Genomic DNA, 27,840 nt, shown 5'->3' with positions numbered 1-27,840 from the left:
CTTTTTGTAAAGAAAAAAAAAAATTTTTTTTTCTTAATAGTCTTATGAACGTGGACTTGGCGCGATTTTTTTACAGTGAAACTGTTTTTGTTCGGATTCAAACTATCTACGCTAATGTGATTTCTGATCCACCTATAATTAGGTTAAAAAACTCTGCAAGTGCCGTGTATGTGGATTCACGAGAATAATAAGACCCTACGATCCCTAACTACAAGCTTGACGAAACATTGATCTATGGATAACTGATCTGTTTAAAAATCAATTCTCGGATTGATTATTTAGTAAAACGAAACTATGATGGTTATTTTTACAAAGAAATTTAATCATTATAATCATAATGATTATAAAAATCATAGTAATGATTTACTGTCACGGTTATTGAATCATTGTTTCCAGTGTGTGAAATATGTAGCGATCAATAATGTACTTTTCATTAATCCTAAATTGTTTTTATTCAGTCTCTATATTTTATATTGTAAAAATTTATCATTATCATAGTCACAATTATTAACCAAAAAAATGTCTTCTCAAATTCTTCATTCATAACATTCGGTTTATGCTTTGTGCACAACATTTATTAGTATTTTTACCATCCGTACACTTAGGTGAGGAAAAATTTTTATGAAATTAAAACCAAAACCAAATTTTATGGATTTCAAATATTTAACTTATATAATGCCCCGCAAAAAATTATTCGAAGACTAAATCATAACTTTGTTTATTTCGACGAAATATTTTTGCATACATGGATGGTTGACCGTAAATTATCAATCAAAATCTCAATAAATATCTAAAATACCATATCGACTTAAAACTTACTAAGAGAACTTCTGAAACTGAAATGGTAGAGCTACTAAAAAAAAATTGCATCGAAATGTTCATTTAAAAGTACTTTTGTCTGGCAATAGTTTCAACATCCCTAAGACAAATACACATAATAAATAGAGAAAAAAAACTTCGTCTTCTGTCCCGCTATATTAAATTTGTAATCAAAACTTCGAAAAAAAAAAAGCATAACAATTATAATTTTATACAATTAGCACTTTTCATAATACTTATAGTCTTTACAAACAACAAAATTGTAAAAGAAAATATTAAAGATTTCTTAAAATTATTTGCAAATATAAATTACTTTTTTTCGCTTACATCAACTTGAGAATAAGTTTGTACTTACGAGAAAAATTTTAGTATCTGCGCCACCTACCAGGAATTTTTAGAACTATTTTTTTAATTTTTGCATTTTCAAATATAAATTTATTAAAAAAAATTTTGTACTTAAGAAAAAAATTTTTACTTGTCTATAAGCAATTTTATAAAACTCCGTTATTTTTTTTTGGCATAAAGAAAAATTCTAAAGGCTTAAAAATGAATAATTGTGATCACATTAAATTCACGTATCATGTCCAAAGGTTTTGAGATTGTTGATAAAGTAACATTTATTTAATAAAGTCCGGAGTATAAAGTCACTTATTAGGTGACTGAATGGTAGTTACGGAAAATGTCTCGGATAGCTTAACTGGTAGAGCCTTTGGCGCGTAACCAAACGATCCGGGTTCGAGTCCCGGTCTGGGCTGTCTGAATTATTTTTTCGGTTACCGAAAAATTCCTACTGAGTAAGGTCTCTCCTCTCCCCTTTATCCTTTATTTCCCCAGTTCCCAAATTTGTCTTTAATGACAAATTTAGCTATGAATTATGGCTCTTTACAAATATAAATAATGCTGTGAAGCGGGAAAGAATAGGAGTTACGGTAATTATTATTACAGTCACCTAATAAAGTGAGTAACTAGGATAATTACAAAATAATTTTTATTCTACTTTTAAAACTCATTGCAGCTTTAACTCAGTGCGAATTTAAAAAATTGGAAGTAAATTGTACCGTTCTATAAAAAGAAATCTGGAACAAATTCACAAACGGAAATTCGTTTGGAAAATTTTAAATCCCAAAAAACGTAATATTTTGTATTTTTCCCCTTTCAATTAAATTGAAAATGAAACACTTAAATAATTACTCTCTACCTAATCTAAAAATGTCGAGAAAATGTTTTCACATTTTTCTGATATTTTAGATAAGAAAATACTGATCATGATTTAAAGAATGCTTATTTTGTCACCAGTAGAATAAATTTCATGTCATGTGATGTATATAAATCCAAAATATTGAAATTCAATCATCCTCGAGTCAATAAAATTGAAGGAAAAAAAAATAAAAAATTTGGGAGTAATTTTCCAATTAGATTTTGAGTTAAAATTTAATAATTAAATATTTATCGATAAAAACTATTATTAAATATAAATTGCTTAATTAGCGGCATAAATGTAAGAGCGAAAAAATTCTTCACGTAATTTTTTTTGAAATTTGTCTCTTTTATACGTTTCATAAAACTCTATGTAACTTATAAAGTTACTGATTAATAAAAACAACTTGTATTATTCGGCAATAAAGATTACAGAGGCAAAAAAAAATTATTTAAGAAACAAAAATCTTCTACCAATTTTTAATGAAATATAAAATTAATATCGTGAAAATAAATATGAGGTATTAAAATAAAATTATCCAAATTAAGATTGTATTTTTTGTTAATATTAACTTGGAGATATTTGTACTTGCAAGAAATTTTAAGCCACTGCGTCGCCTAGCGGTGACTTTTAGAAGCTCCAAAAATTCAGAAGGGTCCATGATAATTTAAGCAGCATCAATTTTCCGTAAAAATAAAAAATATAAACGAGTTTGATTAATAATTAATAAAATAAGTAAAATTGTAAAATATCAAAGTAAATTCCCGGTTTTACAACCTCCTATTTAAAACCTATCATGGTCGACTGATCGATCGTAAGATATGCCGGCAATAAGCCTTTAATTGCTCAGGATTCCTCATTTAATTTTAATTATTTGATAATCGCCGAGTCCGGTCTGGAGAGCCCAGGGCGTTTCAAGTGACCATTGACTACTATGCTAGCTTTGTTGTTATTGCAAGACAAACAGATTTAATGTTGCTCAGTAGAAAAGAGATGGCGACTGCTTTACTCAAAAGTCGGAGCCTGTGCCGACTATAAAAGGCATTGGACCTATAAAATGCATCCTTGGGTCGTTGATGGTCATTAATATGTCATTGTGTGTGATACTTCAACAGACGTATCCAACTGACGTTTAGATCCAGTTTCGCCAATAATGCTTTATTTCGTCTTTACATTTATTCTTGTAATTTTAATGAGTGTTTGAGTAATTTTAAAGGCTAATCCCTGAATTAGGAGTTGTTCTAATAATTTTTTTTAAAGATTAGTAAATTAAATCGATCTTTGATCAAAAAATAAAAAAAAAAATAGAATACAGCTTTAAAATTTATTAAAATTAGCTTTCTTTAATTGTCGATGTTTTTTATTAATTATTATTGTAATTTGAGTTTTGAGTATACTAATCGTTTAGGAATATAGTGATCTATAATTTATTTTCAGTGCATTTTTTTTCTATTTCGACTCCTTTATCGAAAAAATCCTAAAAAAACCAAGAAAACTACTGAAAATTCTAAAATTTTGTACTTTTTTTTGTTTTTTGTTTATTACTTCACAAAAATACTCTTAAATATCTTAAAAAGGTATAGATCGATAGGAAATTTTCTGAATTATAATTTTATTTCAGTAAATTTTTGTCCTAAATCCATTCCTTCATAGAAAAAATCCTAAAAAACAGAGAAAACTACTGAAAATTCCGAAATTTTGTCTTTTTTTGTCTATTACTGCTTAAATATACATTAAAAATTTTTTTAACAAAATACAATTGTTAGGAAATTTACTGGACTATAATTTTATTTTAGTAAATTTTTATCCTAAATCCATTGTTTCATCGAAAAAATCCTAAAAAATAAAGAAAACTACTAAAAATTCCGAAATTTTGTCCTTTTTTTTTTGTTTTTTGTTTATTAATTTTTAATAATACTCTTAAATATTTTGAAAAAAAATCAAATCAATAGAAAATTTTCTGGAATACAATTTTATTTCAGTACAATTATGTCGTAAATCCATTCCTTCATTTGAAAAATCCTAAAAAACTAAACAAACTACCCTGAATCGTAAAATTTTGTATGTTTTTGGCACTCTTTGTCTATTACTCCTTAAATATACATTAGAAATCTTTTCAACAAGATATGATTGATTGCAAATTTACTGGACTACAATATTATTTCAGTAAATTTTTGTCCTAAATGCATTCCTTCATCGAAAAAATCCTAAAAAATAAAGAAAACTACTAAAAATTCCGAAATTTTGTCCTTTTTTTTGTTTTTTGTTTATTATTTCTTAAAAATACTCTTAAATATCAAAAAAAAAAGTCAGGTCGATAGGACATTTACTGGACTTCAATTTTATTTCAGTCCTTTTTTTTCCTAAATCAATTCCTTCATTGAAATAATCCTAAAAAACAAAATTAACCACCCTAAACCCTGAAATTATGTATATTTTTGGCTTTTTTTTGTCTATTACTCCTTAAATATAGGCTTGAAAATTTTTTAACAAGATATAATGGATAGAAAATTTAGAAGACTACAATTTTCTTACTAAATTTTTGGCCTAAATCCATTTTTTCATCGAAAAAATCCTAAAATAGCAGAAAAAACTACTGAAAATTCTCAAATTTTGTACTTTTTTTTGTTTTTTATTTATTTCTTCTTTAAAATACTCTGAAATATTTTTAGAAAGGTATAAATCGATAGTAAACTTTCTGGATTATAATTTTATTTCAGTACATTTTTATCCTAAATCCATTCCTTCATAGAAAAAATCCTAAAAAACAGAAAAAAACTACTAAAAAATCTGAAATTTTGTCCTTTTTTTTGGTTTTTTGTGTGTTACTTCCTTATTATACACTTAAATATCTTGAAAAAGATATAAATCAATAGGAAATTTACTGGACTACACTTTTATCTCAGTAAATTTTTGTCCTAAATCTATTCTTTCAACGAAAAAATCCGAAAAAACAGAGAAAACTACTGAAAATTACGAAATGTTGTACTTTTTTTTTGTTTTTCGTCAGTTACTTCTTAATCATACTCTAAAATTCTCAAAAAATATATAAATCGATAGGAAATTTTCCGGACTACAATTTTATCTCAGTACATTTTTGTCCTAAATCGATTCCTTCACCGAAAAAATCCTAAAAAACTAAGAAAAACAACCTAAATCCTATAAAATCCTTGATTTTCTCATCAACGATCAATAAATAGCGATTGGGTAATAAAAATCCAAGTTGAACTACGTCATTTACAATGGGATTTTACCGCTCTATAATTATATTACTTGGTTTTTCGTAAAAAATGATCGGTTAATAAAAAAAATCTTTAAAAAGTGAGTCAACTCCGACCGGATGACACCCACACTCAGCAATATCTCATTGATTTATTAAATAAAACGTTTTAATATCCACTTAAAACGGTAATTACACATTGTAAGCATTTATTTATTTATCTTTTATCCTATATTTACAGTAAAAAATAATAATTTTAATGGATTTTATGAAACAATAAATGTGAGAATGAATTAATTCCTTGCGTCCGTTGTCTGGGGAATGAAAAAAAATAATAAATATGAGAGACAGATCATCAATGTCGAGTTGTCGGCCGTTAAAATTCATTATTCTCAATTCTCGTAAACAGCCAGTTATAAATTATTCAGGCCGAATGCTATATAAATGCTCATATATACAAGCTCGGATGATCTAATCGCTTGTATAGCCGCTTAACTGCCGGTAAATTAACCAATTGAGGGCTTAGAGTATCCGCGGATATCTTATTACACACTTATGACACTTATCAACGATACAAATAATATCAAATTCAATTTTTATTACTCATTATCTCATTTTTTCACGGTTTTTTGATCGTTTTTACCGAAAAAGTTGGATTTTTCTAGAATTTTCCAGAGATCTATGATCTATATGGGATTTTCCACGTGAGAGGTCGGTTCCAGTATGAGTATAGTAATCTCCAGTGATAAATCGGTCAATTTTTAAAACCATATAGGGTATATTTTTAAAATTTTGAATGATTCAGATAAAAAAATCCGATTTTCCGACAATACTTTAGTTTTTTAAGATTTTTTCAATGAAAGAGTGAATTTAGAGGGAAAATGTACTGAAATAAAATTGTAGAGCAGAAAATTTCCAATTAAAAACATTGCTATGAATCTCAATTATAATCATAGCTTAACGATAAAATGATTTAACGTAAAAACATCGATTTTATCGATTTTTGTCTAAATTAACTTTTTTTTAGGATTTTTTCAATGAAAGAGTGAGTTTAGAAGAAAAATGTACTGAGACAAAATTGTAGATTGCAAATTTTTTGATGCAACCAGTACATAAAATCTCAAATTTGATGATTATTTAAAAAGTTATTAGAGATTCAAAGAAGATAAACGCTTATTTTGACGATTTTTAAGGATTATTGGAGATTTTTAGGATTTTTTTGATGAAGGAGTGGATTTAGAAAAAAAATATACTAAAATAAAATTGTAGAACGGAAAATTTCCAATAAGAAATTGTACTATAAATCTCAATTTCGATAATAACTTAATGAGAAATCAATGATAGAACAAAAAAACACTAATTTTATCGATTTTTGCCTACATTTACCGTTTTTTAGGATTTTTTCAATGATAAAGTGAGTTTAGAAGAAAAATGTACTGAAATAAAATTGTAGATTATAAATTTTTCGATGCAGCAAGTACATAAAATCTCAAAATTGATGATTATTTAAGAAGTTATTAGAGATTAAAGAAGATAAATGGTTATTTTCACGATTTTTAGGGATTATCGGAGATTTTTAGGATTTTGTAGAACGGAAAATTTTTTATTGAATAATGTCTAAAAAGTCTTATTTTTAAACGCAAGATCGGAGATATTGATAATTGAAAAAATAAAAAAGTAAATTTTTATAATTTTGAGATACTATTGGATTTTTAAGATTTTTCCAAGGAGAAAATGAACTTGAGAACATTGCACTGTACTAAAATGATTAAACGGTGAATTAGCTAACCAAAACACATGCATTAAAGTAATTTTGGTCGGACAGTTCCTAAGTTACGACCCGCAAAAGTGCTCGAGATACGTCATCTCAAATAAATGTTATAAAAATAATGAAAAATAATATTTCAATTTCCGGTGTCGTTAATAGACACTTAAAAGTACGTGTTTATGAATTTAAATGATAAATTTGTAGACGGGGTAATTTTAAATTGTAATTTAAGTGTAAGTGAGTAGTCAGCAGAGATGGCGCCAAATTGATTAGTTTGTAGGTGGACAAGTTATCTCTCTATACATATATATGAGTAATAATAAATATGTACAAGTGTGGACGTAAGCGTGTGGTAAATTAGTGAAAGAGTGTGGAGCGGAAATTAGTAATGGAGACCTAACGCTTACTAAACTTGTTTAAATGCTTCCAGACGCGGAGACGCTAACTCAGACACGCAGGCAGAGGATGCTGCTCTTACTTATTAATTACAATTAATTACGATTGATGGTGGATCATTCTCTATTTAGTTTTATTTACTTACTTTCTCTTCGGTTCTAAGAATCATTCAAAATTGCTTTCAAGTTTGCGAACTTCGCAAAATTTTTTTTTTTTTTTAATGAATTTAATTTTTGCTGTTTTTAATTTTCGTAAGCTCTCTTAATTAGCAGAAAAAATGAAAAATTACAATACAGCTGTACTGGAAATTTTTCACTCCACAATTTTATCTTAGTAAATTTTTCTTTTAAATTAACTCTTTCATCGAAAAAATCCTAAAAATCTCCAAAAACCTCTAAAAATCGTAAAAATGCGCATTTATTTTATTTGATCTTTAAAAAATCTTTAATCATCATTAAATTTGAGATTTTAGTACTGAACGCTGCAAAAAATGTCTGCTCTAGCATTTTATTTCAGTACCTTTTTCTCCTAATTCTCCTCCTTTATCAAAAAAATCCTAAAAATCGTAAAAATGCCCAAAAATCGTAAAAATTTGCAACTTTTTCATTTCATCTTCGATAACTTTAAAAAAAAATCTTTAAATTCGAGATCTCACACCATACGTGCATCGGAAATTTTCCGCTCTACAATTTTATGCATATTCTTTTTTCTTAAACGCACTCCTTCACCGAAAAAATCCTGAAAATTTCCAAAAAGCCCTATAAATCGTCAAAATACGCATTTTTTTTCTTTGATCTCTAATAACTTCTTAAATAATTATCAAATTTGAGATTTTAAGTATTGATTCGATTGAAAAATTTCTGCTCTACAATTTTATATCAGTACTTTGTTCTCTTAAATTCACTCGTTCATCAAAAAAATCCTAAAAATCTTAAAAATACCCAAAAACTGTAAAAACTAGAAATTTTTTATTTTATCTTTGATAACTTTTGAGAAAAATCATTAAATTTAAGATCTTATGCCTTAAGTACGTCGACAATTTTCCGCTCTACAATTTTATTCCAGTACATTTTTATCCTAAATCCACTCCTTCACCGAAAAAATCCTAAAAATCTCCGAAGACCCCTAAAAATCGTGAAAATAAGGAATTTTATTATTTTATCTACGATAACTTTAAAAAAAAATTATTCAATTCGAAATCTTATGAATTAAGTGCATCAAAAATCTTCCGCTCTACAATTTTATTTTAGTACTTTTTCCTCCTAAACCCACGCCTTCATCAAAAAAATCCTAAAAAACGATTAAAAACCAACAAAAATTCTGGATTATCCCACTAATTAACCTCAACAATCCGCTCCCAATAATTCTCTCACAGCAGTAAGCAAACAAAAACTTATAAAATCAATCAAAAGCGTGTAAACACATAAGGAAGCGTTGAAGAATGTCTGCGTTCTCAGCCCAGTTGTTGAGTTCTCGGATACCGATGGTATAAAATAAAAAAATCGAGAGGTCACGACGCTTAAGGTAAATAAAACAAAGTAATACATATTTCCCACACTACGGCTACTTTATACAAGCAAAAAAATCCGTTAGTTCGAGAAAAAAATGTTAAAATGTAAAATGACATTTTCACACTTGTTAATTATTTAAATTAATTAGCAAAATTAACATTAATTATTAAAATTGTATGTATATTCTGGATTGTGTAACGAAAGGTCGAATGCTTGATTTTAATACGCTAGACTGAACACTCAACGCTTCCGTTGCACTTGAGTGTACACACCGTTTGTTGGTAGTCAAGTCTAAGTACAAAAGCCAGTCTTACATTGTGTGGTGTACTTGTATTAATAATACACGTGTCGTCTAACCGACGTCGCTATGCCGTTGTGAAATCTAATTTTTTTGGTCAAAGATTAATTTTTTTTATTAAAAATTATAAAAAGGAATTTTAGATTCAAAATTGTACATGATTTTTTTTTTTCAATTAAAAGCTTAGAAATAAATTATTGAAGAAATATAAATTAAAAAAAAAATAGTTCTTAAAATTTCCCATAGGTGGCGCATGGCTAAAAAATTTCTCACAAGTACAAACTTGAATCCAAGGTAATATTGCCGAAAAAAAAGGTTTGATTTTGTGAGTTATTTTTTTAAGCATTTTTTGCATTTTATTTTAATTCAAAATTTAGAATTCTTTGAAAATAATTCCATAATTAAAATTTTTTTTAGGAAGATAAATAGGTTTTTTGATCTTAACTTAAATATGATGTAGAACCAGCGCATAGAAAATTATGTAAGCGATGGTTTGATGAAGTTCCGAAAATTTTTAATATACCGATTCTGGTCGCGTTGCAATTTCGCATTTTCATTTATTGCTTCGAAATAATTTTTTTTTCCCTTGTTTTTTCACAGTTAGAAATTCATGAACCAAAAGAATTGTTGAAGGCATTTAATGAATAACAGGGAAGTAATTGTTAGCTACTTAAATTTTAATATAATTTTCCTGGTTTTTTACAAATCGAAAAGTGTAAAACAAAGAAATAATTTAAAGAATAATTAAAAATTGTCTAGAAAAAACTTCTCTCGACCTTTTTTTTTTTTTTGATTCGGATCTATCGAATGACATAAGTAGCAAATGTTCGTAAAATTAAAGAATATAAATTTCTGTATCACATTTATAGTCAGTAACTTTTAGCTTTGTATTTTTGTTAGACAGTATTTCAAAAAAAAAAAAATAGATTAAGGAAAATCCAATTTGAAAAAAAAAAGTATTATTCTTAATTACATATAATTAATGTAATTAATAGAGTTATAATTTTGTTTCGGTATTAGCATTGAAGTTCTAAGTAATGCAATGAATATTATTTTAGTTGATTAAAATTTCCGGATACTTTTTTTCTGTTTTTTTTCACTCCATGAGGATGATGTTCTAAACTTTATTTTGTACTTGAAAATTTATTGACAAATTAATCTATAATGATATTTTTTGTTTTTAGCCTAAGCTTAAGATTTAGTTTGAATAATAGACACCGAAATTAAGATACTTCTATTCATAATTATGTCAATTTATCAAAACTTATTTAACTTTTAATCTACGAAAAAAAATTAATATCGGTCATGTGGGATCAATATTTAAAATTATGATGTTTAGGCCTTAAGATTTTCTCATTAATTTAGAATTTCGTAGTTATTAAAAATTAAATGAAGTAATAAAAATAATTGACTATCATTAAAGTGATCAAATTATTTTTCAGAACAATTTTTAATTAAAAATTTCAATAATTAAATTCAATTTTCTTCTGTAAAATAATTAATACAAGTTTTCTAAATAAGAAAAAAAAAATTTTTCAATCCTAAAGCACTCTTTGATGCTTCGCATCATGAGTCGTGCAATATATAAGAATATTATATAAAAAAATCTTGTAAGTTACAAAAAGTACATTGCAGCGCTGGTGTAAATAAATCATTCATAATAGAATAAATTGACAACAAAATTTCCAAAATTAATTCAAGGCCTTTCTAAACATATTATAGTCGATGTTTGAGAGGATCTTTGTAGAAAATTAATCAAAGTCGACGGATTCACAATAAGATATTTTATAAATAATATTTATTTTGAAAATCAACATTACCTTTGTCTTGCTGACTTTGATTTCTTAAATATTTTTAATACAGATCAATGTAAATGAGTAATAATTAATAATAGAACATTTACACGCATCCAATCATTACTTTTCTGTTTGAAATCTTGTTGTAAGTTACATAAAGTACCGCTAGGTGGCGCAAGGTCGCTAACTTAGTTTCTAAGCACAGTTTTGTTTAGAAGTTGATATAATCAAAAAAATAGTTACAATTGATGAAAAATTTTATTCAGCAATTTAATTTAAAATTTTGTTAAAAAAAAAAATATATCTTCTTAACTTGACTTTAAAATAATAGCTGAAAGATATTTTTGATTTTTGAGAGAAATCGTAGAACGATTAAAATTTTATACTTTTTTTTTTTTTTTTTTAGTTTGTCATAATGTTTTTCTTAATAGTTAAAATAACTTTCGAATATAAATTAAATTATTCATTTTAATCTACTGTTAAATATCTACTTAGAAATTATTTTTCTACACTGTGCAATTTTTTGTGAGCATAACGATCACTTCCATTAAAAATAATCATTCTGTTTTTAATGGTAAAGTTTGATCAAAATTTTTACGGCTAATCGAGTGTTTGTTCTTTAAAAAAGTATTTTTACTAAAAGATGGTATCCATTCTGTCGACTTCATTTATTAATTTTTTTTTGGTTTGATTTATAATATTTTTTAATCACGGAAAATATTTGAATGGAATTCTGTTAAAGAGATTATCATTACCTCAAAATTACTCTTCCAATAAAATCTAAGATTATAGACTCATGAATTTAATTATATATCATTTATTATTATATGTATTTTAAGATTTTATAAAAATTAGGTTGAAGGTTCCAAGTTTCACTCGCTTAGGAATTTTTTCTATTAATCAATAAATAATTATTTGCCATTTTTAAATCGATGATCTTGGAATTACAAACATCAATTAAAGAAAAAAAATATTTTAGTTCCGGAAATTTTTCGATAGGTGGCGCATGGCCAAAAAATTTCTCGCAAGTACAAACTTGTGTCCGAGGTAATATTGCCGAAAAAAATTTCTATTTTTGAGTTTGTTTTTTTTAAGAAAATTTTCTGCATTTCATTTTGATTAAAAATTTTCAAATTTTTTGAGAATAATTTTGCAATAAAGATTTTTTTTTTTTGCAAATTTTTGTTTTGATCAAAACAGTATGATGTAGAATAAACGTATGAAAAATTTTGTGAATCACGCGTCGAGTTTTCTAAAATGTTTTTTGCATATATCACACTCGTGATGCAATTAAGCTCTTGCAGAAATAGTCTCCTTTATATCTTTGCGATCAATTCATCTTGAATTTTTCTAAGAAAAACAAATTTATGGATGAAATGGTTTTTTTTTTTGTGGCATTCAATAATATTACAGACAATATCAACTATTTTTCGAATTTGGATAATATAATTTTCCTAGTTTTTCACAAATCAGTAAGTGTAAAAAGAAGAAATAATTTAAATAATAATCGAAGATTGTTTGGCTCGAAATAACTTTTGTCATTCCTGTTCTGCTCGGTGCTTTAATGCTATTCGTATGTTCTTCGTCGTACATATGTTAACCAGTTTTCGAAATTTTCGGCACATTGATTTAAATTTATTATTTTTCGATAAGAATAAAAATAGTTCAACGAAAATATATATAAAAAAAAATTTTAATCTTGCGATTAAATTAGGTGTGATTTTGTATCGTTTGTTGGGTTCAGGTTTTAATTAATTCAATATCATTTCGTTTTGTAGTTTTCGAACGCTTTTTTTCTCTTTCTGCTCTGTTAGGTTGATTTTCTAAACTTTAATCCTCGGTTGATGAACTTTATGACAAATTATTTTACTTATGTTATCATTAATTTCCAGCCTAAGCTTAAGATTTAGTGTAATTAAAAGACTCCAAAATTAATATATTTTGCCTTTATTAATTTTATCAATTTTCGAAAATAATTTAAACTTTAATTTACGAAAAAAAATTAATATCAGTCATGTGGGATTGAAATTATATCCAGATTTATAATATTCAATTCTTAATACTTCGCCTGTAATTTCAAATTTCGAAGATAATTATTAAAAATTAATTGAAGGAATAATTAATTTCTCTTAAGAATTTTAATTTTTATAATTCGCTGGATTCAAAATACTTGCAGCAATTATAAAGATAATTTAATGTCATTAAAGTAATCAAATTATTTTTTAGAACAATTTTTAATTAAAAATTTCAATAATTAAATTCAATTTTTGTTCGGTCAAGTAAGTATATAAGTTTTCTAAATTAAAGAAAAAAAAAAGAACATTATAATAAGAATTTGCTGTAAGTTACATAAAGTGCCGCTAGGTGGCGCGAGGTCGTAAACTTGTAACGGGTGATTTTACAGTGTTTTTAAATTAAATAAATAAATAAAACCAAAATGAAATGATACTGCGACACAAACGCCCCCGTTGCTCGAATCTGAAGCTCGCCGGAGTCCAGGGTCAAAACGGGGATTAGTACCAATATACAGAACCAAAAATAAAAGCCAAAAAAACAAACTTAATTAAATGTAAATAGCTATTAAATCTAAAGAAATAAATTCGAAACGTCAACAGGTTATGATAAAGAAATAAAAGTAATTTATTTCTCAAAAAAAATCAATTAAATAAATGGAACATATTTACAAAAGAAATATACGTGGTACATTTTTAGGTTATATCAAACCTCCAAAACTAAATCACAACAACAATACAAAAGAAAATACAATAATCTTATGTCGGTAATCACGTTTGTACCTTCCGTCGGTAACAAATTTGATCAACACGGTCAAAACTGATCCTTACAAATTAATACGACTCTCACACGCCCTTTTGTGAGTGGCAAAATCGCGAACTACCCTCCAAACGCTGGTGCCCCAATCCCCAGGAGACTAGACGTCACCCCTGGGCCTATACAGCTACCCCGAGAGCGAATGGAGAGTATCCTCTTCGCCCCCACCTACACGGCGTATGGTTACCTACTGGGGTTTTGACAGAAGGTCAAAACTCCAGGAAATTGGGTCTTGTATAAGAGTTTAAAGGTACTTACCAATGTTCGAGTAGAACCGAGGTAATGTGCCTTCCGATGTTATTGATAGAAGAGTATTCCCTCAATAATCACTCTGTAACAAGACTTGCTTTTCCCGAGCCAAATTTTGGCGGTTATCAGTTTTTTCCTAACTCTCTTGTAACGAAAAGGAAGAGTCGTTTTAGACACCTGTCCGGTGTTCTCGAACTAGCATTCAAAAATAATGATTTATTATTTTAATCGCAATTTCCTTCATTTTCTATCCATTCGTCTCGCCAAATTCTAAGTTTTTATTTTGAAACTCAAATCTTTATTATTTTAATCGCAATTTTCTTCATTCTATATCCATTCGTTGGCTTTTCCATACTAAATTGTCCTCGGGACTTATAAAATTTTCGCTCACCTAATTTATTTCTTACAAAAATAATAATCGTCATTTTCTTCATTTTATAACCATTCGCCGCTTTCCCATACTAAACTTGCTTGGGACTTAGAAAATTTCTTACATAAAAATAATTATTCTTCACACAAAATAAAATTTTGTAACTTATCATAGAAACAATTAAATCGACATAGCATTAGTTAGCCATTAAATTAATTATAAACAACGCATAAATTATAATTCTTAAGACATAAGCAAGAGAAAATTATTTATTACCACGTAGAGTAATTAAATTCGGCATTAGAATAATGATTAACTAATATTATAACTAATATTATAAACAATAACGCTATAAGTTTAACAACATGTAATTTTTAAACAAAAGGAAACAAATATATAGATAGTTTATTATGAATAAATTTTAACGCAAATAATACTCCATATTCCTTGGTTTTAAACAAAATAAAATAATAATACTGGACGCGTAAATTTAATAATAATAACGGAGAAACAAATAAGATCCGGTAAAATCGGCCGGCCAAAGTATCAGGCGAACATGAATACCGAAGAGTAGGTAGCTGCCATTCATTCCCTCTCTTCTCCGTTCTCTTCTCGTCCTCCCCTCTCCAACCATCAGTCCCTGTCCCTACTCATCCTATCTCTGTCATACTCACAACCTTGGTCATACCCCTCTTTCCTTGGAAAGAAAAGTGGTGAACTGGTTTGCCACTTTTCTTTACTCAAATTTACCCACCAGGTCCTCTAGACGCTGCTGAGTCAGGATCAGTGTTGGTTTGGGCTGGTTGCGGGTCTGGGTGACCCTCCAGATGCGTCCCTTCTTATCGTACGCACTGAAAGAGCGTTTGCCCTTTTGTCCTGGCAGAAATGGGCGGCTCTGTAGGGTTTCTAAACAGGCCAAAGATTCCTTCAGTGTCTGCATCGGCGTCTTGGAGATCTGGGTGCTGGTGAACAGATCTCCCGGTTTGTCTGAGAAAGACTCTGGGTAGTCTTCCAGTCCTGGATATTCGGGCATCACCCAGCGGTCTACTGGCTCAACAATGGGCTCCCGACTTCTCTGGCTTTCCCGTTGGGGACTGCGTCGTTGACGTGGGCCCGGACGGTTAACACTTTTCTTTTTATTTACAGGTTCCGCTGCAGATACGACGGCATCCATGGGTTCAACGGTAGGTTCAACAGCAGGTTCCGCTGGCTCAGGATCCTCAGGTTCGGCATTTGATGTCACGGTATCAACGGGTTTCGTCGTCTGCGGCGCGGCGATCAACTGGGGACTGCGCTTGAGGCGTGGGCCCGGGTTGATGATCGTGTCGTGGCTTCCGGTTCCTGACGTCTTCTTCGGAGAGGTGTCTCGGGTGGGGCTGGCCCCAAAAAGCTCCTCCAATCTCCGTGCTTTTGAACTTGGCGTCCCGGTCAGCTTCAGCAAGCTGGGCGTCACTGGTCTGATCAGCGTCTTGGACCTCTTGTGCTTAAATAGCCCCTGACTGACCTCTTTCGGCTGTGCCCTGGTCGGCTGCCGATCCGGTCTCAGAAAACCCGGGTGCGTGGGGTCATAAGGCTCTGGTGTTGCTGCGGTTCCGGGGCTGGGGGTTGATGGTTGTGTCGTTTCGGGCAGGTGGTTGAGGACGATGTGCAATGGTTTGTTCAGCATCTCCTCCAACAGCCATATCTCCTCTTCTTCCGTAAATTGGTGGTCCATTTTTGTAAGATCTAGATACTGAGTAAAAATACAGATAAAAGAAAACTCAGACAACATTCCTAAGACCAGTTTTGACTCTAAATTTTACGTTTTTCGAACAAAAACCAAACTTTGTATTTGGTTAGACCCGCTGTAGACTCATAACCCTGTGTGACATTTCGATTTCATAAAATGACATGATTTGGCTATACAGCTTTCAAATCTAACTATGTCTAGACAAAAAATGAAAACTTGACCCTACTAGTTCCTGGCATCCCGCTTTCAACCTGGTTTCCCGGCGGCATATGCTAATTTGGCCTTTTTGGCCATGGCTCGGGTCACACGACGTTGTCCTAATGTTTCATCTAACTCGGGTTCGGGGTCTTCGTGGTCATCTAATCCGCGTTCAGGGTTTTCCCGGTCAGGTTCTGGGGGATTTCCCTCATGGAAACGTTTCAAGTCTTTAATGTGAGCGACGAAAGTTTTACCTTCCTTGCTAACCTCATATACGGAAGGACCGACGATTTTAGTCACGATAAAACCCGTCGCGTACTTCTCAGCAAGTTTCGCCGAAAAGTGGTCAATCGCTGATGACAAATGGTGTTCCCTCTTGCTAACCAGGTCGCCGAGAGCTGGTTGCCAGGAACCACGTTTGCGATTGTAATACTTGGCTTGTCTCCCGTAGGCTTGGGCCAGATTAACCTTGACTAACTCAATGGTATCTTCCAAGGTCTTGGCTGCCTGATGCGGATCGTAAACCTCGTCTTTCCTCATGTCGGCTCGTGCCCTTATTGACAAAGGAGGCAGGATTTCACGGCCGTAATTTAAATACGCCGGAGAAAACTCTGTCGCGTCATGCTTCGCCGTGTTATACGCGAAAGTGAACTCTGGAACTTGCCTATCCCAGTTTCGTTGGTTGGATCCAACGAATTGGGCAATCATTGTTCCGATTACTCGGTTCGTTCTCTCAACTGGATTGCATTGAGGCGAATATGGTGGGGTTCGTACGTGATTTATCCCGAATTGTTGCAATAAGGAGGTGAACTCCTTGCTTACAAAAGGGGTACCATTGTCGGTAATCACCGTGTCTACCCTGCCAAATCGCAGCAAGACTCTTTCTTTGAAAGCAGTCGCAATCGCGATGGCTGTCTGTCGCCGCAGCGGTTGGATTTCTATCCACTTGGAAAACTTGTCTTGAAAAACTACCAAATAACTCATTCCTCGCGAGGATCGCGGTTTGGGGCCTATTACGTCCGCAGATACGACGGACCAGGGCTTCAGGGCAGGGATTGTTCCCATTGGGGCCGACGGGGGTTGCTGTGAGGCCTTGAATGCCTGACATGTCCCGCACTGGCGTACATAGGATGTGATCTCCGCCCTCATACGTGGCCAATAATATTGGCTCGAGACGCGCGCAATCGTCTTTGCAATGCCTAAATGGCCGGCTGAAGGAACGTCATGATTTTCTCTTAATACTTTACTGACTCCGGCGACGGGAACACATAATTTCCAAACGTCGCCTCGGTCAGTGTAATCTAGACTATGATAGCTATGTCTGTATAGCAGTCCTTGCTTCAAACAGTACTCGGGATAACGCTGGGGGTCATTTTCGACTCCTTTGACGATTCGTTCGTACCAAGTATCTCCAAGTTCTAAAGCTTCTAGTACTAAAACGTTTCCTGGATCGTGAGGATCTTCCTCAGTGGATTTTTCCGGCGTGCTTCGCGATAGCGCGTCCGCGACCTTATTCCATTTCCCTTTTCGATACACGACGTCGAAATTGTACTGTTGTAAGTACAGATTCCATCGGGCTACGCGCCCACTTGGGCTTTCTATCGATCGGAGCCATTTTAGTGACTGGTGGTCCGTGATAACCGTGAACTCATACTCTTCGAGATATGGTCTCAGTTTCTGGATTGCCCAGACTACCGCGAGGCATTCTTTTTCAGTCACGCTATAGTTTCGCTCGGCTTTCGTCAGCCCTCGGCTCGCATATGCGACGACTTTTTCCGCGCCCTCCTGTTCCTGTGTCAGGACAGCGCCTATTCCGACGTCACTTGCATCCGTTTGTAGCACAAAACGTTGTGAGAAGTCTGGTGGAACCAGTAATGGGTCCGACTTCAAATGGGTCTTCAGTGTATCGAACGCGGTCTGTTCTGGGGTTTCCCATCTCCAACGTTTCTTCCTTTGGAGGAGGGAAGACAAAGGTTTCGTCAGATCGGCGCAATTTGGAATAAAACGGCGGTACCACGAAATCATACCTAGGAACTGTCGTAGTTCTTTGGTATTCCGCGGTGGTGCAATCTCGGTGATTGCTCGAACCTTTTCTGGGTCCGTCCGGATTCCCTGCTCGTCGATTACGTGACCTAAGTACACCGTATTCTGCTTCAGAAAATGCGACTTTTCGGGATTCAGTTTCAGGTTCGCCGCACGAAGTCGGGTCATGACCTTTTTCAGAATCGACATGTGCTCGTCAAGGGTTTCGCTAACGACAATTATGTCGTCCAGGTACACTACTACGTGCGTTTCAAGATCCGCGCCTACCACTTCGTACATTACGCGCTGGAACGTCGCAGGCGCTGAATGTAGTCCAAAAGGCATTACTCGAAATTGAAACAGTCCACGTCCCGGAATCGTGAAAGCAGTCAACGGTTTGCTTTCTTCCGCTAGTGGTATCTGCCAGTAACCACTTTTCAGATCGATAGTGCTAATAAATTTAGCCTTCCTCAGTTTGTCCAGTGAGGCATTCACATGCGGTATTGGAAACGCATCTTTTTCTGAGACGTCGTTTACTTTCCGGAAATCTACGCAAAATCGGTATTTCCGGTCCTTTTTCTTGACCAGCACGACAGGAGAGTTCCACGGGCTGTTTGATGGTTCGATGATTCCATCTTTCAGCATTTTGTCCACTTCGTCGTTCATGATCTGCTGCATTTTCGGGTTTTTCGGGAAGTACCGAGCCTTTACAGGTTCGGTTCCCGGTTTAATTTTGATTTTGTGCGTCGCACACTGGGTAGGGCCCTCTATTGCTTCGTCTAGTTTGAGCCACGTCTTTATTTCTTGTCGAGCAGTTTCCACATCGTATTCTATGTCTAACGCATTAAAAGATTCTGCCCTGCGTTGCAATTGATACCCTAAAATCGCTAGGTTATCTACACCGAGAAGCATATCATTAGCATAAGCTGGCATAATATGAAATGGAAGCTCGTAAGAACGATTATTTTCCCGAACATGGACCCAAACTGTCCCAGATGATAGAATCACTTGATTCCCTAATGTCGATCCCCGTATCGGAGTGGGGTTGTGTTTTGTGTGCAGCCTATTTTCGCGGATAAAATCCCAGATTCGTTGGGAGACAATAGACGCAGTTGCACCAGTATCCATCAATGCATGGATTTTTATATCACCGAGTCCGATCTCGGCAAACGGACGTTTCTCACCGGGTTTCAATGCTGTTGGCTGGAAGTGCCTGGCTGAGGCTCTGGATTGGTCGGGGCAGTGTTCTTTTCTTGGGATTGTGCTCCCTGTGGGTTCACGGGCCGGTTTTGGGAGCGTGCGCCGGTCCTCGAGGCGTTTCCCTGGTAGGGGCAGCAATCACGAGAATATACATCCATTTTTCCGCACCGCCTACAAAACTTCACCGCCCTATTCGTACATTGTTCTCTGGTGTGCCCTTTTTGGCGGCATCGCCAGCAACAATCACGCCAATTGTATTCGAAAATCTCTACGGGTGCCGGTTCGACGGGTTTCGAGGATTTTCGACTGAACGACGTTTCTGGCTTCCGGGATGCGGGCTTTGTCTCTTTGGCCATGGAAGGTTTCTCTTGCGCCACGAGTTGCTCGTACTCTCGTGCGAGCCGTAAAAGTTCTGGGACGTTAGTGAACTCTGTCCGCTTCATGTAACGTCGGTATTCGGGTCTCATATTATGATATAAGCGGTTAAGACGGGCCGAGGTTGACATCTGGCCGTGTCTCCGCATCAAAGTTTGCAGTCTGGTGGCGTATTCTGCCGCAGACTCGGTCTCTCCCTGGAGGTTGTTCCGTATCTGTTCTTCCAGCTCTAGTTCGAGGCCTGGAGGCAGATAAAAAGCTTTCAAGTCCGACACGAAATCTTCCCAAGAGATCCAATCTCTCTTGTTGTTACGGTACCAGAGAAGGGCCTTTTCGCGCAGCAATATCGGGATGCACGGCAGCAGGTGGTCCATCTCGAACCCGTAACTTTCGGCCATTTCTTCCAGTCGTTCCAGAAAGTCTTGCACGTCTCGTTCCCCTTTAAATACGACGTTCCACTTCCTAACAAGATCTCTCCTGCGCAGTTCAACCGAATCATCCCCCAGCAGCGAGGGATGCGATTGATTATGTCTGGGAGTTTCTCGTAGCGGGGTGCCTGCTCTGGCTGGGCTCACGAGGTCGACCATATGACCTGATCGGCGATTTCTGTCACCGCTTTTTCTTCGGACATTCTCCGCGTTTGCCACGTGACCGCGATTGTTGCTGGGAGCATTCGTGCAGTCTTCTCGCTGCGCCTTTTTCCGTTGCTCTTCCTCATACCTCATTCTGGCTTCGTCCGCGTCGCGCTGAAGCTCATACGCCCGTCGTTCCTCCCTTTCCCGCAAAAGACGCGCCCCTATTTCCTGACGCAATCGGTCGCGTAGCTCCTTTTCGGCTTCGGCTTCAGCTTCGGCCTGCCGAGCTAACCGTGCGCGTTCCTCCACCTCGATCCGCTCGAGTTCCTCCACCTCGATCTCCGCGCGCAATCTTTTCTCTTGTGCGCGTCGTTGTCTGTCCGTCTGTGCCTCGGGAGGCGCGTTCTCGCCCTCTGGATCCTCATCTGAGGGTAGCCCATCATCATTTTCAGAGTCACCATCCTCTGACTCCTCGGGGAGGTTATCTAAATCGGCCTCGGATTGATCGAGGTCGATCAACAGCTGGTCATATCGACCGGGACGGCCCGCATTCGCCGCTCGTGATTTATTGAGCTCGGTTTTTAACAAAAATCTGAGCTCTGGCAACGTCGCCTTCGGCTCGATTGCTACTCGGAATTTTTCAAGTTCGCTAATGACCGCGTCCTTCTTGAGCGACCATACCCATGTCTTGGTACCCGTTCTTTTACTCATCTCGGTGAATTTATAGGAAAAGAAAAAAAACTAAACGAAACTCGCAGTACCCGAAATTCCCGCTACCACGAAAACAATACTAATGTCCCTGTTCGAGCGCCAAAAATTTTGTAACGGGTGATTTTACAGTGTTTTTAAATTAAATAAATAAATAAAACCAAAATGAAATGATACTGCGACACAAACGCCCCCGTTGCTCGAATCTGAAGCTCGCCGGAGTCCAGGGTCAAAACGGGGATTAGTACCAATATACAGAACCAAAAATAAAAGCCAAAAAAACAAACTTAATTAAATGTAAATAGCTATTAAATCTAAAGAAATAAATTCGAAACGTCAACAGGTTATGATAAAGAAATAAAAGTAATTTATTTCTCAAAAAAAATCAATTAAATAAATGGAACATATTTACAAAAGAAATATACGTGGTACATTTTTAGGTTATATCAAACCTCCAAAACTAAATCACAACAACAATACAAAAGAAAATACAATAATCTTATGTCGGTAATCACGTTTGTACCTTCCGTCGGTAACAAATTTGATCAACACGGTCAAAACTGATCCTTACAAATTAATACGACTCTCACACGCCCTTTTTGTGAGTGGCAAAATCGCGAACTACCCTCCAAACGCTGGTGCCCCAATCCCCAGGAGACTAGACGTCACCCCTGGGCCTATACAGCTACCCCGAGAGCGAATGGAGAGTATCCTCTTCGCCCCCACCTACACGGCGTATGGTTACCTACTGGGGTTTTGACAGAAGGTCAAAACTCCAGGGAAATTGGGTCTTGTATAAGAGTTTAAAGGTACTTACCAATGTTCGAGTAGAACCGAGGTAATGTGCCTTCCGATGTTATTGATAGAAGAGTATTCCCTCAATAATCACTCTGTAACAAGACTTGCTTTTCCCGAGCCAAATTTTGGCGGTTATCAGTTTTTTCCTAACTCTCTTGTAACGAAAAGGAAGAGTCGTTTTAGACACCTGTCCGGTGTTCTCGAACTAGCATTCAAAAATAATGATTTATTATTTTAATCGCAATTTCCTTCATTTTCTATCCATTCGTCTCGCCAAATTCTAAGTTTTTATTTTGAAACTCAAATCTTTATTATTTTAATCGCAATTTTCTTCATTCTATATCCATTCGTTGGCTTTTCCATACTAAATTGTCCTCGGGACTTATAAAATTTTCGCTCACCTAATTTATTTCTTACAAAAATAATAATCGTCATTTTCTTCATTTTATAACCATTCGCCGCTTTCCCATACTAAACTTGCTTGGGACTTAGAAAATTTCTTACATAAAAATAATTATTCTTCACACAAAATAAAATTTTGTAACTTATCATAGAAACAATTAAATCGACATAGCATTAGTTAGCCATTAAATTAATTATAAACAACGCATAAATTATAATTCTTAAGACATAAGCAAGAGAAAATTATTTATTACCACGTAGAGTAATTAAATTCGGCATTAGAATAATGATTAACTAATATTATAACTAATATTATAAACAATAACGCTATAAGTTTAACAACATGTAATTTTTAAACAAAAGGAAACAAATATATAGATAGTTTATTATGAATAAATTTTAACGCAAATAATACTCCATATTCCTTGGTTTTAAACAAAATAAAATAATAATACTGGACGCGTAAATTTAATAATAATAACGGAGAAACAAATAAGATCCGGTAAAATCGGCCGGCCAAAGTATCAGGCGAACATGAATACCGAAGAGTAGGTAGCTGCCATTCATTCCCTCTCTTCTCCGTTCTCTTCTCGTCCTCCCCTCTCCAACCATCAGTCCCTGTCCCTACTCATCCTATCTCTGTCATACTCACAACCTTGGTCATAAACTGTGTTTCCAAGAACAGATTCGTTGAGAAGTTGATATAAACAGAAAAATAGTTACAATTTACGAAAAATTTTATTCACCAATTTAATTTGAAATAGAAAAAACTATTTTTCCAATTTGGCTTTAAAATAATAACTGGAAAATATTTCAAATTTTTTAGTAATATATCTACTAAAATTGAATATTATTTCTTAAAATAATTTCCCAAAATAAATTTTATCATTATTGTTGATTCACGGTTAAATATATATTTAGGAATTGTTATTATTCTACAATGTGCATTCTTTTGAAAATGTATAGATAAGTTATTATAAAATTAATGATTATTTTTTCAATGGTAAAGTTTGATCAAATTTATTCAAATTGAGCAAGTGTTTTTCTTTTAAAAAAGTATTTTTACTACACGATAGCATAACTTATGTCAACCAATTTTTCTCTTGCAAGGTAGAAGGATGATTTTTCCCGCCCCAGAATGGCCGTATAAAAGAATTATTTTGGAGTTTCTTTTAGCAACACTTTAGTATTCTAAATAAATAGGCTCTTGGAATATCTTGATGGCGTTTTTGGCTAGCTGCATATGATGATTTTGCATGCCTATTTCATAAAAATCAATGGTAATTTCACTGTTTATGATTTTAATTGAATTAATTAATATTTGAATAAAATTCTGTCAAAGAGATTATTATTAACTTGGAATAACTATTAGTATAAATTATAAAATTAATGAATTTTATTATTTTATAGTTCATACTAACTTTAATTAATTAAAAATCGTAAATATAATTTTTGAATATTTGCTTTTTGGTTATTCTTTAAATTATTTTAGTCGTTTAGTCAACTTTTGTCTAGTCAAAAATTGTTTTCTGCTCAATAAATTAATATTAATTTTTTCAATGAGTATATTGGCATTATAAATTAAGATCGATGAGAAATAACAAAAATTAGATAAATTAAAATTAATATACACGATAATCCAAAACTGTTGAATTTCTTGCCAATTTAAATTTGAAATTAATTATATTTACTCTTTTAGACATGCTATTATTAATTTTATAGTTTCGGTTAATAGCTTTTAATACAATTCATATAATTTGAACTATTTAAGATAATTTTAGTACGTAAAATATTCTGTTGAAATTTTTCATAAATAAAGTATAATTTAAAGGGAAATTTTCATACAAAATCTTAAATTAATAAAGATTTGAATTTTATAAACTCTTTTTGATGGAGCTGAATTTCAACTAATGCTTTCAATGAAAAATTCTTCAGTTTTTTGTAAATCATAAATTGAGAATTTTACTAATATTCTAGGAGGGGAATACATTACAACTAGTTCACTAGGTGAACTTTAGTAAATTTTGAATTCAGATAAATTTTATGAAGTTTTGATCTTGGTTCAAAGAATTTTAACTGATTGTCATTTTCTAAAAGTTTTTATAAAAATTATCACACACTAAAGTTTCAATAATTTTTATCAAAAATCATTTATTTTCATTCAAAAAGGCTACTAGTTTCTATAATCACCGCTAGGAGGCGCATTGAGCTACTTTATTCTCGCTGGAAGATACTTAATTCAAATCTGTTATGTATGATTTAGTTCTTTAGATTGTTATCTTATTTTTGTCGCATAAATTCAACAAAATGATTTTTATGTATCGAAATACAAAAGAATTTTACAATATTTTGAAATTTATTGTTCTAATTTTCATTTCATACTAGAACAAGCTCAATCTTTTTTAAATTGTATAGAATCATCTTTTTCATCGAGAAAAATTAATTATATTAAATTACAACCACATTAATTTATATCAACGACGTGTTTAGACAATATTTTTGAACTTTGCTAGCTTTCTAGTCCAGCGTAAGCTTATATTAGGAACATTGAATTGATCTATTTTATTTTCACATTCAATAAATTTTATTGAGATTTTAATTGCGATCCGATTTTAAATAAAAGAAGATTTAGTTATATTGAATTCTATCATCTGAAGTATAAATTTTGCAGATTGTGTATTATTAAGATTCTTCTAGTATTAGTTTTTAATGTTTAAATCTTACAACAAATTTGTTCTAAGAAAAATACATTGAATTTTACTTCTAAGATACTTTTAATCTTTAAATTAACTAAGGACCCGCTTTAGCTTGACAAAATAAGAGATATTTGAATTAATAATATACATGTCACCTTGACAATATTGATATATTTATATTTTTAAATTCTTTAAGCCCAAAAATTTAGTTTACTAAAATGATTATGACTAATTTATAATCTATGGATTTCTTATTTGAAAAATAACTATATGTTTTTCTTAACAACTAAAAGATTAGTAAGATATGTTATTGATGAAATAAAAAAAAATAATTAATTAGTTTTTAGAAATTCCGATAGTCGGCGCAGGGTCATAAAACTTTCTCGTAAGTACAAACTTTTCTCCAAGGTAATATAAGCAGAAAATCAAACTTGATTTTTGAATTATTTTTTGGATGATTTTTAACAATTTTTTTTTTAATTAACGGCTCAGAAATTTAAATTTTTGGAAAAGAAAGTATGAAATGAAATTTTTTTATTCACTGCAAATTTATTTGGTGGTTGAAAATTATGACTGGCATTATTTCCGATCTCAAAATGATTTCCCGTTACTCCTCAGCCTATATATCTTTTGTTGCGATATCGTAATCTGTCAAAAATAATTATTTATTGTCTACTGCAATATCTAGATATCCCTAAATTGAAATTATCAAGTACTGTGAGTCCAATTATTTTTGCCGTCGTAATACCGGTTTTTTCTTAATAATTAATTTAACTTAAATTGAATTTCAAATAAAACAGAGAAGTTTAAATTTTGAGTACTATAAAAAAAAAATGATCAAAAATTACGCATCAGTGAAGTCTCAAATAATATTGATTTGGAATAAAAGCTGATTTTAATTTTAAAAAAGATGATTTTGATCACGTATGAGATATTTACATTTATAGAAGCAAAAAATTTCAGAATTTACAATTTGCTTTTCTAAATTTTATATCTTTAATTATAAAACTTGTCCGAATTATTATACATGACGACAAAGCAAAAATAAAATTACCCTGGAAAAAATAAAATATTTTAATGGAGTTATTCGCTAATTTTATTATAAAAAAAAAAAAATTGTTCTTTCTCTGACTTTCAGGAATATTACAATCTTTATACTAAAAAACCGATCATAGTCATCGTTTCATCAGTTTGTAATAGCAGACTATTTTTTTCGTGTTCAACCATCTGCAAATTTTTCTCGACCTTTCATCTAGTGGTGCTAGATATTTTAGAAAATATTTTTCAATATTATTTTTACAAAGAGTTCAATTCAGACTGGAAATTGATGACGGCTCAAAAAATTTGCTGACAACTAGCCAATACATTACAAAGTTTATCAAAACTCTAACAACTCGATGAATTCAAGCTCTTTTTAATTTATTTAAGTATAATTAACAAGACTACCGCTAGGTGGCGCATAGTCGCAGACTATTCTCACTAGAAGATACTTGCTGTCAATTTAATAAACTCTTGCATATCTTATAATTTACTATCTTAGTTCTATTTGTTATTTTCATCAAATTTATGCATTATAAATGCAATGATATAAAAATCAATTGATAATTATGAGAAAAATTAACTTATTTTCAAGAAAAAATCGTTTTTTCTTCGCTGTATTTTTTGTTAATTTTTCTTCTTTTGGCCAATTTTGCAAAAAAGATTTTTAATTTGTTAACTTTTTTCTCCTTGTTGAATTTAGTCCTTTGTGGTAAACGTATCTGGGAGTTCTATTGATATTACCACTGTAGATTTAAATACTTTTTATTTACATAAAGCTTTACAGAATAAAAATTTATACACTCTGGTGATATAAATAGAAAGTTTTATATTAATTGTTTATCCTTATTAAGTCCAAAATTATTAAAATTATTTATTATCAGATTTGAAATTCCATATGCAATTGTCATTACATTTCTAAAATTGTCTACATAGTTTCTGTTTTTGATGTTGTTTTAGAGGTGGTAAAATAAAATTTAGTCAAACCTATTTATTAAAACCGGAAAGCAATTTCACATTATACATTTTTTATCTTGAAATTGAGCTCTTCATCCATTTGTTGTAAGCTTAAGCTGGAATACAATTCTGTCAAGCTGTATTCATGCAATAAAAAAGTATGATTAACTTTAATAACAAACACTACTCTCTCTACTTTCATTCTCACTAAATTTTGTATAAGCCAGCAAATATTAAACTGTCAATATCTCTTATGCTCACGATCGACCATATAAATTTCGAATTTATTTCTATTTTCATTGCTTATTTATTTATTATTTATTCTTGTTTATTTTTTCTTTCTTTCCGTTTTCATTACTCAAAGCTGAGGTGATTTTTGGTTTGATTAATTTTAGGATAAATAATTATGGTTGATAATTGTCCATTAATTAATTTTTTTATGACCTTTGGAATGAATGGTTTATAAGCTCCAGGCAGTTCTGGAGCTGGACCTAGAGCAGGTCTAAATCTTTGCTTCGTGAGAAATTAAGTTAAATAGAATAAAAAAGCAAATATAACATAACATAACACAATTAAACTTATATTTCATTTAATGACTATAGTTAAATTTTTACTAAAAATGAAATATTTGATATCGATAGATCCCAACAAAGTTTTATATCTGTCTTATCGCAGTAAATAAATTAAT

The 27,840-nt window shown here is 32.2% G+C and overlaps 2 protein-coding genes across 2 annotated transcripts in view; both read right to left on the bottom strand.

Moving 5' to 3' along the window:
* Window positions 1–14,219, bottom strand: part of LOC123271704 (proteoglycan 4-like) — a 243,456-nt gene extending 229,237 nt beyond the window's left edge. The window contains exon 1 of the mRNA XM_044738094.1: window positions 14,094–14,219. The gene's annotated coding sequence lies outside the window, so the exon portion shown is untranslated. The remainder of the gene's footprint in view (window positions 1–14,093) is intronic.
* Window positions 14,220–15,026: 807 nt separating this feature from the next.
* LOC123271777 (proteoglycan 4-like) lies at window positions 15,027–22,204 on the bottom strand. Its single transcript, XM_044738191.1, has 2 exons — window positions 22,079–22,204; window positions 15,027–16,186 (listed from the first exon to the last, which is right to left on the bottom strand). The coding sequence occupies exon 2, from the start codon at window positions 16,166–16,168 to the stop codon at window positions 15,191–15,193; it is 978 nt and encodes a 325-aa protein (XP_044594126.1). The 5' UTR covers window positions 16,169–16,186; window positions 22,079–22,204; the 3' UTR covers window positions 15,027–15,190.
* Window positions 22,205–27,840: the final 5,636 nt, after the last annotated feature.

Source organism: Cotesia glomerata, linkage group LG9 (genome assembly GCF_020080835.1).
Source record: "Cotesia glomerata isolate CgM1 linkage group LG9, MPM_Cglom_v2.3, whole genome shotgun sequence".
NCBI classification, from domain to species: Eukaryota; Metazoa; Arthropoda; class Insecta; order Hymenoptera; family Braconidae; genus Cotesia; species Cotesia glomerata.
Note: the sequence above shows the minus strand (reverse complement) of the source record. Positions and strands in the feature narration are given on the sequence as shown.

Bases quoted from the DNA above. Each gene is read 5' to 3' on its own strand.
- LOC123271777 (XM_044738191.1), bottom strand. From the start codon at position 16,168: ATGGACCACCAATTTACGGAAGAAGAGGAGATATGGCTGTTGGAGGAG.